This window comes from Platichthys flesus, chromosome 9 (assembly GCF_949316205.1).
Source record: "Platichthys flesus chromosome 9, fPlaFle2.1, whole genome shotgun sequence".
NCBI lineage: Eukaryota > Metazoa > Chordata > Actinopteri > Pleuronectiformes > Pleuronectidae > Platichthys > Platichthys flesus.
In genome coordinates, this window is record NC_084953.1 from 4065498 (window position 1) to 4078325 (window position 12828).

The 12828-nt window shown below is 43.9% G+C and overlaps 1 protein-coding gene across 2 annotated transcripts in view; it reads left to right on the plus strand.

Moving 5' to 3' along the window:
• The window catches only part of atp11b (ATPase phospholipid transporting 11B), a 38349-nt gene extending 27417 nt beyond the window's left edge, over positions 1-10932 (plus strand). Inside the window, exons 29-30 of one of the 2 annotated variants that reach the window (XM_062395345.1) lie at positions 5424-5711; positions 10203-10932. In XM_062395345.1, the coding sequence (XP_062251329.1) occupies positions 5424-5693 (270 nt within the window). In that variant the 3' untranslated portion in view covers positions 5694-5711; positions 10203-10932. The remainder of the gene's footprint in view (positions 1-5423; positions 5712-10202) is intronic. The other variant, XM_062395346.1, reaches the window with a different exon arrangement.
• Positions 10933-12828: the final 1896 nt, after the last annotated feature.

The window sequence follows — 12828 nt, forward strand, 5'->3', positions numbered from 1 at the left end:
GTGATTGGGGAGTAAACGTATTTGGGTGTTTTGGGGTTGGAGACGATGCAGGAGAATGTGATTTAAGGCATTTCAGCCGCTGCATGTCTTGCACTTTAATCCACCATCACACCTCCCGCCTGCTTCAGCATGGTACTGTCATCACTCCATCCACTGCATGAACAAACAGATGAATGAGTGTGAATCTTCCAGTGCTTAATTCTGATTGCTCCTCTATATCTCACGAGACAGTATTGTACAGTTGTATCATGCAGGGACCGTATTTGTGTTTTTGGATCATGATTTAAGAAGTGCTGTTCTGACTCTGACGTCCTGCATCTGCATTCGTCCCAAATCCGAGCACCTGGTCAGCCCCAGCTCCTGAACATCAGTTAGTGGACTCGAACACAGTCTGAGTCTGGCATGTTAAAGGGACATCAGTCGCATGGTGCAGCCCATCAACCCCCCCCTTCCTGTATCTATAGCATGGTCCATCTTCTTGACGTGTGCCGTACGCCCTCAGACTGGGTTTCACCACTTGAGGAAACCCTACTTAGCTCAGAGTTGTTCCCCTGCATGGTTTCCACTGACTGACAGAAGAAGTCTGATGCAACACTGCGGCTGCATGACAGACTCCACGTGTCGGGGCACAGCAGCATGACACCGTCCCATTACAAACATGACAGTCAGCTGGGTTGTTATCGCAGTTATTTTGGAATGATGCCTTGAAGATGTAGTAGTAGACGTCACAATAAAAAGCCTCCAAGTGAAATGGTATCAACACTCAGCTGTCTCTGGTGACGGGAGGCGACCTCAATAATTCCTTGATCTTGGATAGTGACTTGACGAACATGTTTTTTAAGAGTTGTAATTTTGCACGTACTCAATTGTCCAAGATCATGTGAATGAAAATTGTGCGTTACTTGTTATAATTCTGAAGCACTTGCTGAGATATGCTAGCACATAAGAGAATTATTAGGTCTATTGTTTACAATGGTTTACTTTTCACTTAGTTGCCAGTTCATACCCTTTGTAAATCTTACCTTCAAGCTGTTTCGACTTTATGGTCCTTTAATATCTAGTTTGATGTTGTTTATTGTCCGTTTTTATCAAAGTGATGATTCATTCTAACCATATGATCATAAATTATTAGTTTACTTATATTATCTTGGAAACATGATTTTCAGACCATATTTTTGTTTCCCTTGACCTTTGACGGACCAGCTCTAAAAGTGAATCATTGGAAGATATCCTACCATGTAATATATATATATATATCATAATATTCATAAACATAAAGGAACAAACTAATTCCTGAAACAGTTTCAACAAAAGAGAAACATTGTAACCATTGTGAAGGTACAATTTATTCCAGGACTAGTTGAACCTAATAATCTGGCAACTAAGTATAAATTTCAAACTATTAATAATATAAATGCAGATCCCAAAAAGTCTTTGAGCAGAAACAAGCTGTGGACCTGAAGATCTAAGGAACAATGTGCATTACAGGAACAAAACAAAACACTTAATGCAAAAGAGAGGGTATTTCAGAGTAATTCATTTGTTTGTTGAATCAATGGAAGTACACAAGATGCTCTTAGTGGCTTCAAATGGTGTTTTAATGTAAAAGCGCTGTATAATGCAAATTATTCAATTCTGTTGCAGATTTCCAGTATCATTCTGTCCTTCGTTTCTAATGAGATTAGAGGGAATTAATCACAGAAGAACCCAGAATAGTCTCCTGGGTTTCCTGTTGTTCATCTACTTTGTGGCTCTGATAGATTCAGCAGCAGCCTGATTGGTTCAGACGCTAATAGATTTGCTTTTATCTGCAATAGACGGAGCCGTTTCCCCAGAGACAGTTGGGATGTCTGCAGCTTCTTTCTGCTCATTGGTTATGACAGCTATTTCTGAGCTTACTGGAATGACTGGGACTACGTTTAATGGACACCAGTATTCACTACTGACCTTATTCTCAATGAGACGTTATTTTGATTATGATGCTTCTGAGGTATGAGTTGAGAGACATGCTGTTTACATGGCACTGTCTTAGTCAGACTAACTTCTTGATCTGGTTAATATCAAAATATCGGTGTCCATGTAAACATGTCTTCTGACAGACTGATCAATTGTTTACTAGCAAGTGATTGTTTACTAGTAAATAAGCTACACTGAAAAAGCATATCCACCTTAACTATGATTGTTAAGTCTTGTGTTGTGTCCTAAAAATATGTTTCGTCAAGCAAATGTAAGTTATGAGATGATTCCAAACCCATATCAAATCGATGAATATAAGTCTAAAGTGGATATACTTTTTGCAGTGTGATTTGGTTCATCATTAGGCTGGTTTTACTGGTTTTGTTGCTTCTTCAATGCCACCCAGAGTGTACCTGATGGTTGCGATGTGTAACCAGCCAGCAGGGCTCACTGTAAGCATCTTGTGTCCCTCAGATGGAAAAGGGTGAGGGTTCAGTCGGCCCAGAATATGACCCTGTTAAAGTCCAGCGGAGCCCAGGGGAGGACAATCGGCACCTTCTAGCTGCTTATCCTCCCCCTGCTACCCCCGGCCCAGACCCCTGCTCCCCCTAGGTAGTACCATACCTGTATTTCACTGCCATCGCCCCCCCCCCCCCCCCCCTTGTGATGTCACTGCCCAGGCAATATGGCCTCAACCACATAGACTCTGTTAAAACAACCTGCATCCTCCCCCCATGGCTGAATGCCCCCCCACACAATAGTATTCCTGTACGTCTCTGTCAAGCCTCAATTCCTGTTTGAATGAAACAACCATTTCCCCCACACAGTCACGGTCAACTCCATCCATCCTTACCTTTGCATGGATAATCTAATCCTTACCCAGAAATGTGTGACCCCCCCATCCTTTCCCTATAACCTCTTACTTACTGCTCAGATACATGTTCAGGGGTTAAAGAGGGAGAATGCTGTTTGCATGCTGAATTCATTGTCTTCACCGTGTTTCTGTTTATCCATATTGATGTCGGAATGATGTTTCATTCATTCAATGGCTTGTTAGTATTTGAAAACTCATGAAATCCATTTTTTTATTTTCTATACTTTCCTTTATCTAATCTTTTTTCTTCACAAAATTAACTCTGAGTCCGAACAGAAGCATCCGTCTGTTGCCGTATATCGATTATATTGAGCTTTAATCAGCCTTTAGTTGTTTTTTAATTAAAATGACAGTCAATATGTGTTGTAGCCGAGCTCTGGAGCTACTATAATAAATCATCCAAGGAACGATGTGATCTCCACAGCTTTCACTGAGGTCTTTAGTTCTGGCATCTGTTTCTTGGAAAACTTCACTGTGCAAGAGAACTGCAATCATCAGTCAGTCATGGTTTGGCAATTTCTCAGATACATAAATGAAGTGGCTCATTCAGTAGATTCTTCTCTCTTGTTCACCCCCCCCCCCCCCCCCCCATAATCTACACAGATGAGCAACTTTACTGAATCTAACATGACTGCCACTGAAAACCACAGAATGTGAACCCTGTTGACCTCTGTGTTGACTGATTGATGCTCCAGTACTGGACACTTGGTTTGTTGAGTCAGTCATTAGAGTTAAAAACCTACATTTATCACCCACGTGGTCTCACCAACATAAAAACACCAAGGACACTTCAACAACAGATGAACATCAGTGTAGGAAACATAACAATCTGGGCATGTTGTGGTTAAACTGTTGTCACAGCTTTTTTCTGTGGTTAGCAGTTTGGAGTAATCCCGTTTTCTCTCCTTGCTATGGCCAAGTTTAAGTGGTGAATCGTGTGGTGCAGTAATCAGAATACATTTGTTTGGTTTTTCAGTAAAGACTAAAAGACAGACAGATATATACAGACGCCTGACACTGCCAGCACTATTCATTTTCAGTTTGGTCCAGTCAGGGTTTTCGGTTGCAGGTCAGAAAAACAATAGTTTGGTTTCATGCCAACGGTGTCTCCAATTTCTGCTGCAGAGAAAAGTAAAAACAGCAACGTCATACATTCTGCCACCCGACATCAGAGGAGGCTCCTTCACATGAGAACATATGAACAGTTAGAAAGGGTTGGCAACAAAAGCACATTTTATAATATCTGATAGAAAGTGTAGTGTAAAAACTGGAGGATTTAAAACTCGACAGAGTCCAAACTTTTCATTCAGTCTCACAGAAATGCAGAGAGAATCATAAAGTCTGCTGCTCTGCAAGTTTTGATCTTGAGAAATCGATGATGCCTGTAATTGATTATTGCAAAAAAGTACAAATTGAAGGTGATTTATGGACCAGATGGGTCACTAGATTTACTCTGAGGTTAATCTATGATTGTGCTGTCCTGTCCTGATCAGGATCCAGACTACATGAGTGTTTCCTCACTCTCTGGCTCCTCTTCGTCTCCTCTTCCTCTCTCTCTTCACTTTCTCCCTCCCCTCGCTCCCAGTCGCTCTCTCTCGGGTGCTGACTCAGGTCAGCACCCGAGAGAGAGCGAGAGAGAGCGCCACCTGATCTCTCAGTTTTCTAGGCACCAACTTCATTCAGCTCTGTCTGCCAGGGCCTCATTCTTTTCTGTCCACTGCTTTCCAACTTAAACAATAGTACAGACAATAGATTGCATTGGTTTTCACATATTATGAAATCGAGACGATCTGGATAGATGATGACGACACCGTCTTATTTCTTATGACACAGTAGTTAAACAGAAGCAGGCTGAATATCCTAAGATCTGTGTCCCAGGACATGAAGTTATATAATTTGTGCGAAGATTAAATTATTCAGTGTCACATAAAACCTAATAAAATATAATTTTGATGGAAAGGTAGTAAAGAAAAAAAGAGCTGGGCTGTTATCACCGCTGATGAAAGTGATCGGCTGGCCTTGGATCAGGGTTAGTTCAGTTTATGCTGCGGGTTATGGATTGGACGCAGAGTGAGTGATCCATCATAGACGTGACAGGCAGAAATAATTGCAACAGAGAGACGGCCCATTTTTAAAGCAGCACTGAAGTCACATAATAACACTAAGCAGGTTCAACCTGACCCACTGCAGGGAAATAAAGATCCGTCCTACGGTTTATGAAATTATATGGCAACAGTGGGAGTTCTATTTCCTTCAAGGTCTTTGTTTTGAATCCTGAGGTAAAAACTCTCAGTGAGAAAAGGAAAGCTGTTTTGTTATTGATTTGTTTATTGTTTTTATGATTTATGTATTGATTTGCAACATATGTCACCTCGTTGTGGAGCATGTTTGAAATATTTTCTCTGTACATCATTGTTGTGGTGACAGCATGTGATTCGTCATCCTGCCGTCCCCCTCATCATCCTGTCAGAATGGGACTGTGTTGGTATTCACTTCTTCTCTTTGTCACTTCTCCCTCTTTCCTTCTCTTCTGCTTCTCATCAATCCTTCCTCTGTCCTTTCCTCTCTTTCAACCTTCTTCACCTTCTTTCAGTCTCTATCAGCCCCCGCGCAGAGCCTCAGCTGTGTGGAGTCCCTGTGCTGCTACCAACATGGGCAGAGCGGCTGTTCCCGCCTGGCCCGCTTCCTGGAGCACATGACAGGCCAGTGCCCGGCCGGTGAAAACCATTGCCCGACGTCCAGCAGCAACAACAGGTGGGCAGGACTGCAACGACTTCTATCAATGATTAAGAAACCTGACGTACCGCCACCAGCTCGTGGTTTCACAAATTTGGACAGCAGTGCAGAGTGCTGTAGCCCTTAATGTGGCCGCAACTCAACTGTAAGTTTCTCTCGTTCCGATTTGTATTTAGTTGGGCATACGGCTGTGGGGGAACTGGGTTTCAAATGGGCCTAGACACTGGTGCAAGGGTTGTTTGGGACTTTGGGAAATCAGCTGAAGGAGGAGGCTGAAGATGTGTGGATCAAGTCCAGATGAACTGCATCATCGGTTTCTTATTTCCTTTAATGTTCATGCTGGGACATTTTGAATAGCCCGACAGAAAACCAGTAACCAAAACTATAGAGACCAATGACTGAATAGATTTGTATGCCCATGCCGTCCACATAGCATGCCGGTGTGGATGTTTGGCAGGAAAAGCCTTGGACAATGCAGGTCCCAGTCATTCCATTGAGGCCAACAGAACGGAGATAAAAAGGGAACCAAGAGTAGAACCCGACCGATACGTCTAATATCGATCAGCCAATAATATTGATATCATCTTATGAGGTCCAAAACTCAGTGGATACGTTCTATTGGTCCATTTGTAGCAGAGCCTTTGCTTCGTGCTTTATCTTTTCAGGAGACAACAAATAGAAAGTTACTTTGAAATTTAGCATTTTTTCTATATTGTTTATTTATTTATGTTTTTCAGGATTTGTCCGTGCCCAAAGATTTCATGTGGGACATTATCTATGATAGGTTAATATCGGCCGATTGGACATATCTGTCGGGCTCTACTCAACAGGCTTCTATTCCACTATAGTATGTTACCTGTCTTGTCTGTGTTGCCCCTACATTAGGGCGAGTCTGTCTATTAACCATGTGTCTTTGTTCTTATCGTCCTGTTTCTGTCCCGTTTCTCTTCAACACATCCGTGAAATCAAAGTTTTGCCTGATTTCAAGGAGAACTGTGTAATCTGTAATGCACTTTAGCAGATGACAGCCTCGTCTATATGTCGATTATTAATCTGAGCTTTAGGTTGACTTCCATACTGGGCTGCAAGTCTTCTTTACTACTTGAGATGGAGCCAGACTTTGGTTAGGTACTGGAATCGTATCTGATCCAAACACCAAATGTGGGTGTTCACATCTCTACTATTATATCCTGTGTTTGAAGGGATATAAAGTGCTTTATATCAAGTGGGAGTTAGTTGTGACTCAGCTTTTAAGCTGCACTCAGCAATTGTTGCATTTTGGGAGCCAAAGCCAGTGAGAGGTAAATACAATAAAACACAATGTCTGTTTCCTGAACAAAGTGAACTCTTAGTGGCTGCAGACAAAATTCTTCCTCTGCTGCAGCACAACTATGTGATAAAGGATGAGAAAACATCAACAACTTCATTTTCTTCATTGATTTAGCTTCTTTTTTTCCCCCCATGAAATATTGTTTTTGCCGAGTGCAGCTTTAAAGACGAGTGCACTGAGTTCACAGCTTGTGGGTCTGCTCCGTCGGCAGTTTGTGTGTTATTGCGTCTTTTTTTACCTGAATCCCAGAGTAAGGAGGTCATCGATTAATTGACCTGATCAGCCCCTTTCTGCTGAGCATCAATCCCCCCCCCCCAAAAAAAAATAACAGCTGTGGGACATTCGCTATTGATCAGATCAATAATGAAGATGTAGCATTCTTTGGGTGTGAGTGTTTTGCAGTGGACCTCGCAAAGTCAGAGGATGTGGGCACCTACAGTGTGGGTGTGTGGGTGTGGGTGAAGGCTATGACAGCTGCAGTCCCCCCCCCCCCCCTCTGGACTGCAACCTGCCACCTCTTGCGGTTGAGCACATGACTGTGTCATCGCGGTCAGTCGGCTTTGAGGGATGCAGCTGTATCAGTAATCTCATCGCTCAGACGTATAATTGTGACTGACTGTAATTTTGAGTTACTGGGCTGCAGTTCAAATAATAAACCTCTTACGCTTCATCTGATCAGGAACAATTACATTATTCCATCTGTCGAGTTATACTCCCAGAGGGATACATACAAACATTAGTAAAATGCTTTGGTTTTCACCCCCCCCTCATACCTGTGTTCCTCCTCACCCTCTTCTTCACCCTCTGGGTTTCAGTTAAGAAAGCAGAAATCCACAGAGAGCGAGTAGTGAGACTCCCACGTTCGGCCTTAATGCTAGGAAACTGCCACAGGGGTGAGGGAATGTATCCACCCAGTCCTATATAACACGCTTAGTGACTGGAAGGGACGTATGGCAAGCGCAATAGCATCTTATATACACCATAAAGAATTAATCTGATATTTATCCAAAGCCCAACTGTAGCTGGCTGCTTGACTTGGTCTGTTGTTGTAGCATTGACTGCTGGCTGAGGCTGAATCGTGTCTTGTGGGCGACGAAGCAGGAACAGACGTGGATGTGAGGAGTCAGAGATGTTTTTTTAAATATTGCTTCCCACGTGTTCTCGTCACATTCCAGTAGCTGAGTCTCCAAACAAATCAAATTGTCCTGAGTCCTTTGACGTGCTTCAATAAGCAGGAATACATCCACATAAGCAACTGTTAAACCTCTTTCGTGATTATTTAATCAACAAACTTAAAGTTGGCTTCAAACCCAGTTTGTTGTTTTGTAATAGAAATTAAACAAATTGACTGTTATGACCCTTTAACAGTCAAATCAGTGAATGATGAAGACTCAGCTCCTGTCAGACATCTCTCGCTCCTCCTCCTCCTCCTCAGTAAAACAGGGGACCACATCCTGAACCAGAGAGGCTGCTGGGAAGTGCCGTATCTGAGAGTTCTTTGTTTTTTTTCATGTAACTATTCGTCTTTTTCTACTGGATCCCGAAGCCTTATACGTGCTTCTGAGAAGAGGCCAACTTTGAGGGCATGCTTGTTTTATAACCCGGGGTGTGTAGCGCCCCCTACAGGCTGCAAAACAAGGATGCCCAGACTCTGTCTTGTTGCATGGGGGCTGCTGTTGCCTTTGGTATTTTGTACACAATGTAAACCTGTATGTATTTGTGCCCCCGCACACACTCGTCCTCTTGCACTAGTCTGTTTTCTGTCCCCGCTGTCTCTCCGTGTCCTTGTCCCTTTTGTGTCTGAAATCTGCATAATGTTGCTCGACCTTCCACATTAATTCTTCCTGTGCTGTTAATGTCCCCTGTGAGCGCCATCTTGTCAGAAACCCGTCCTGTCCTGTTCTTTTCTTGGGTTCACGTTCCCACTGGCTCACCCCAGAAGGGTCTAACGTTTTCCGTTTTGACCTCGTCGCCTGTAGACAGCCGGACTCGTGTTCACGATGCAGCACGTGAGACAGCGCCTCCAGTCCAACCACCGTTTGAGTCATCAGCCTGTTTCATGTTCACCAGGTTTTAAAACGGTTGTCTTCATCTCACGGAGCAGAGTTGGATTAAAGGTCGTGGGAATTATTCAGAGCAGGTCGACTGACATCTAGTAAATACAAGGAAGTAAACAAACAGGTGTGGGTTGGGGGGGGGGGTCAGAAATGAGAAAGGTCTGACATTAGCTGATTCTCGGCTATGAAGCAAATCAGTGTGTTAGAGCTGCAAACACACACACAGTTACACACACAGCCTTGTGAAGATCAGCTGGCAGGAGGGGGGGGTGCTGTTTGAACTCACAGGATGTAGAACCACAGTGTCTCTGCTGCTTTGAGGAAGAAGCTCTGATCGTCGGCTCTGGTTCACGTTTGATGCCGTGAAGGTTCGTCTGTCGTGACCTTTCACAGAAGATCCTCACGGTGGAGAAGCTGTGACTCTCCTGATTCGTCCATGTTGGAATTTTCTGGCCTAGTTTATCGTTAGACTGTTAGTTTGAGCGTTTTATAAAAAAAGACGACATCGTGCACCAGTCTGGATTTGTCCCTGTCACACGTTTCCAGTAGAGACCCAGTTTGCTAACAGAACAGGAGGGCTGTGTCATGTAGATCATAGAGTATATTCTACATACAAAGGCTTAATGCTGTGGAAGAAGATCGTACAGTCAGAACATGAACATATATTTTTCTTGAGATTTCTTATCCGCCTGCTGTACTTGGTGTTTTTATATTCGGCCAGAAGATCGAATTCTCCTCCTGGTCCTGTTGAGAGCAGACGATTCATTGTGTAGCACGAATGTTGCTGATGCTTGTTGGTCATGATTTATTTCTCTTTGTGGTGATTGTGTTGACGTCATGTTCACGGGTAACGTAGCTCGAGTCTCTCCTCATCTGCTCAAACCTCAGAACCAAGAATCTTTGTTGTTGTTTCTCTGCAACAACTTATTTAAATAAGCAACAATTCAAGTTCTGAATGAAATCCCTTTTATTATGATTTACTCTGGACTAAAAGGTTTTATCCTCCGACTCAGTCTGGTTCAGATAAATCTGGTTTAGTGAGTAAATGAGAAGAGACTTTAGATTCTCATCACTAACAACATCACACTCATCACTAACTCTTCACTCCTCCACCTCTCACTCTGCCCCTTCAGCCTGGTTGTGGTGATTGTTAACACAAACCTTTGGACATCTCACACACACACACACAGACACAGAAACACACTTTGCATCAGTGTCCTAACCCTCGGTCCCTGCTGCCTGTTTTCAGGTCTTGGGGCGACACGGAGAACTTCTACTCTAACGATCGCAGCATCCTGACGCTGTCGCCCATCGAGGCGTCTCACTGCTGACACCCAGAGGCCACTGACTGTAGCGCACAGAGCCAGGGGGGGTGGGGGGGGGGGGGGTAGGCACCGCTCCGCTCTGAGTCCTTACCGCTCCCCTGCCGCCATTTTAACCAACACACTTCATCTCAAAACTCAATTCAGCAAGTTGCAAAGCGAACTTGACACGAGAGCTGCTGCATCGTTTGAAGCCAAAGGACGTTTCCTGATGTATGTTCCTCTGTGGACAAGACGCATCTGAACCGATCAGAGTCTCTGCTGCTGACAGAGGACCTGAGGCCTGGAGAGAAATCTGAAGTCTCATTTAGAAGAGAAACGCTTTAGAGAGAGATGTGTTGAGTCTTATATTGAACCAACCATCTCTGGTGAAGATATTTTTCATTTTCAACTCAGTTTCCCAAACGTGTTCTACTGGAAACTGGCATAAAAATGACCCAGTGAGACAGGGGAAGGTTATTTCTGCCAGTCGGACCTGGACTGAACCATTGAACCCAGCTGCACTGAGTTGGTTTGACCGACACCAGCCAGGATCCCCCACGTAGCACCGGGAGCTGGCAGCTGAAGTAACTGTATAAAAACCTTTTTGAGCTTCTGGCGAACCCGCTGCACCTTCTCTTCCTGATCAGACTGAAAGGGAGAGACCCCCCCCCCCCCCCCCCCCCCCCCCCCCCCCACAGCCCTGTAGCATCCAGAGCTTTCTGCTGATGCAGCGGCTCTGCTCACTTCCAGAGCGACGGTGTTCTCTCGATACTGTGGGCGGAGCTTCACCTCCACCGTGCAACCAAAGACCGAAGGACTCTGGAGTTCATCAGAGTGAAGTGTGTATTTTTGTGCCTGATTGTACAGAAGCTTCCTGTTGTTGTTACGAAGACGATTATTATTGTTCGCGCTGCTTCTCTCGTCTCGACTGTCCAGGCCTCCGACTCCCCGGCGGTGCGCCTGTTTTAAAAAGCCATACGTTTTCAAGAAGGTTGTTTTCGTGGTAGATAAGTGAAGGAGCTGCAGACGGGAGCGGTTTGATTCTGTGCTTTCTGTTGTCGTTGTTCCCCTCAATGCCTTTTCTCATTCAGCCTGGTTGGAGGAAGCATCTCAGCATTTAGACCCATGACGTCAGGGACATTTTAAAAGCAAAAGTTGACCCAATCAGGTTTGAGAACATCTGTGGAATTAACCTCCCCCCCCCCCCCCCGATGGGGTAATGGTTCTATTTGGATCCCAGCCAGATGAAAATGGCTTTAATGGCGAGATGCTCTTTCCAAACCCCGGCTGCTGCACGTTGACCCAGACAGCAGAATGTCTCTGTCTTCTCAGAGACTGATTTATCAGATACATGACTCGGCCGGAGAATAGAGGAAGACAAGCGTTCTTTGCACAAGTTTCATATCAACTTCTTTTCTGCTTGAATCATCGCCTCACGCGCCACCATTCAAATCATCCCAGTCATGTTTCCGCTCTTATGTTCTCCACGCTCCATGATGAAGTGCGTGTTTGTGTGTATGTGTTGGTGTGTTCCTCTGTATGGAAGGAGTTGTGGTACTCAGCTTTGTGAAAAGTGAAATTAGGAAACAAATCCCACATCAGGTTTAACTTCGAGGAGAATCCAGAAGAAGCGAGACTCGATATCGAAACCTCACAAGACAACCGTTTTAAACTTGAGGTCAAGAAACACACAACACAGGGAACACACACAGTCGCAGCAGGTTTCTGATTCGCTGCGTTCGATGCTTGAAGAAGTTTCTTTGTCCGATTCTGAATCTGACTCGTTCACGTCCTTAGTTTCTTTTCAGTCCGGTACAAACGTGACAATGAAAGTGTCTATTTATTATTGCAGTACTTTATTTTCCTGTGTTTGTGTTGAACTTTTCTTACATATCAATAAATCTGTAGCTTCTGTAAAACGCCCCCCCCCCCCCCCCCCCCCGCCCTCTTCCCGTCTACGCTCTGAACCAGGAAGTCAAAAGTTACAGTTCGTGAGTGACTTCACAGATTCTGATCGCCACTGTTCCTGTTTCAATGTCAACACAGGAAATGTCTTCTCTATTTTCTTTTGAACCATTTGACCTCATATTTGATATTTAACGTGTTAAACACTCCAATAGATTCTTATTTTTATAAAATGATCCTTGTTATCGATTCCCCCCCCCCCCCCTCCACCGGGAGTAAAAACTTGAATAGCATCATCTGTGACCTCTTATTTGAGTGTTTTGTCTCGAGGCTGCAGAATCTGATCTGTGCACAAACACCTGCAGTGTCTGAGCAGCGCTGACGCCCCCTTGTGGTCATCTGCGGAAGCCCAAAGTGTTCCCAAACTAAAGTAAGATCACATCAGTGAAAGTATTGTATTCATAAATGAATCAATACGACAAACTACATACAGTTGAGACAAAAACAAAACCTTGTTGGAGAAGGTACATTTTAAAATCTATAGAATTACTTCTTGGTTTAATAATAATAATTTCGAACACTTGGTTTTGAAGGTTTTTTTTTTTATCCAGACTTTATGTCCTGTCACATTTCTTCACATATCAAAAGTTATTAGAGACAGAATTT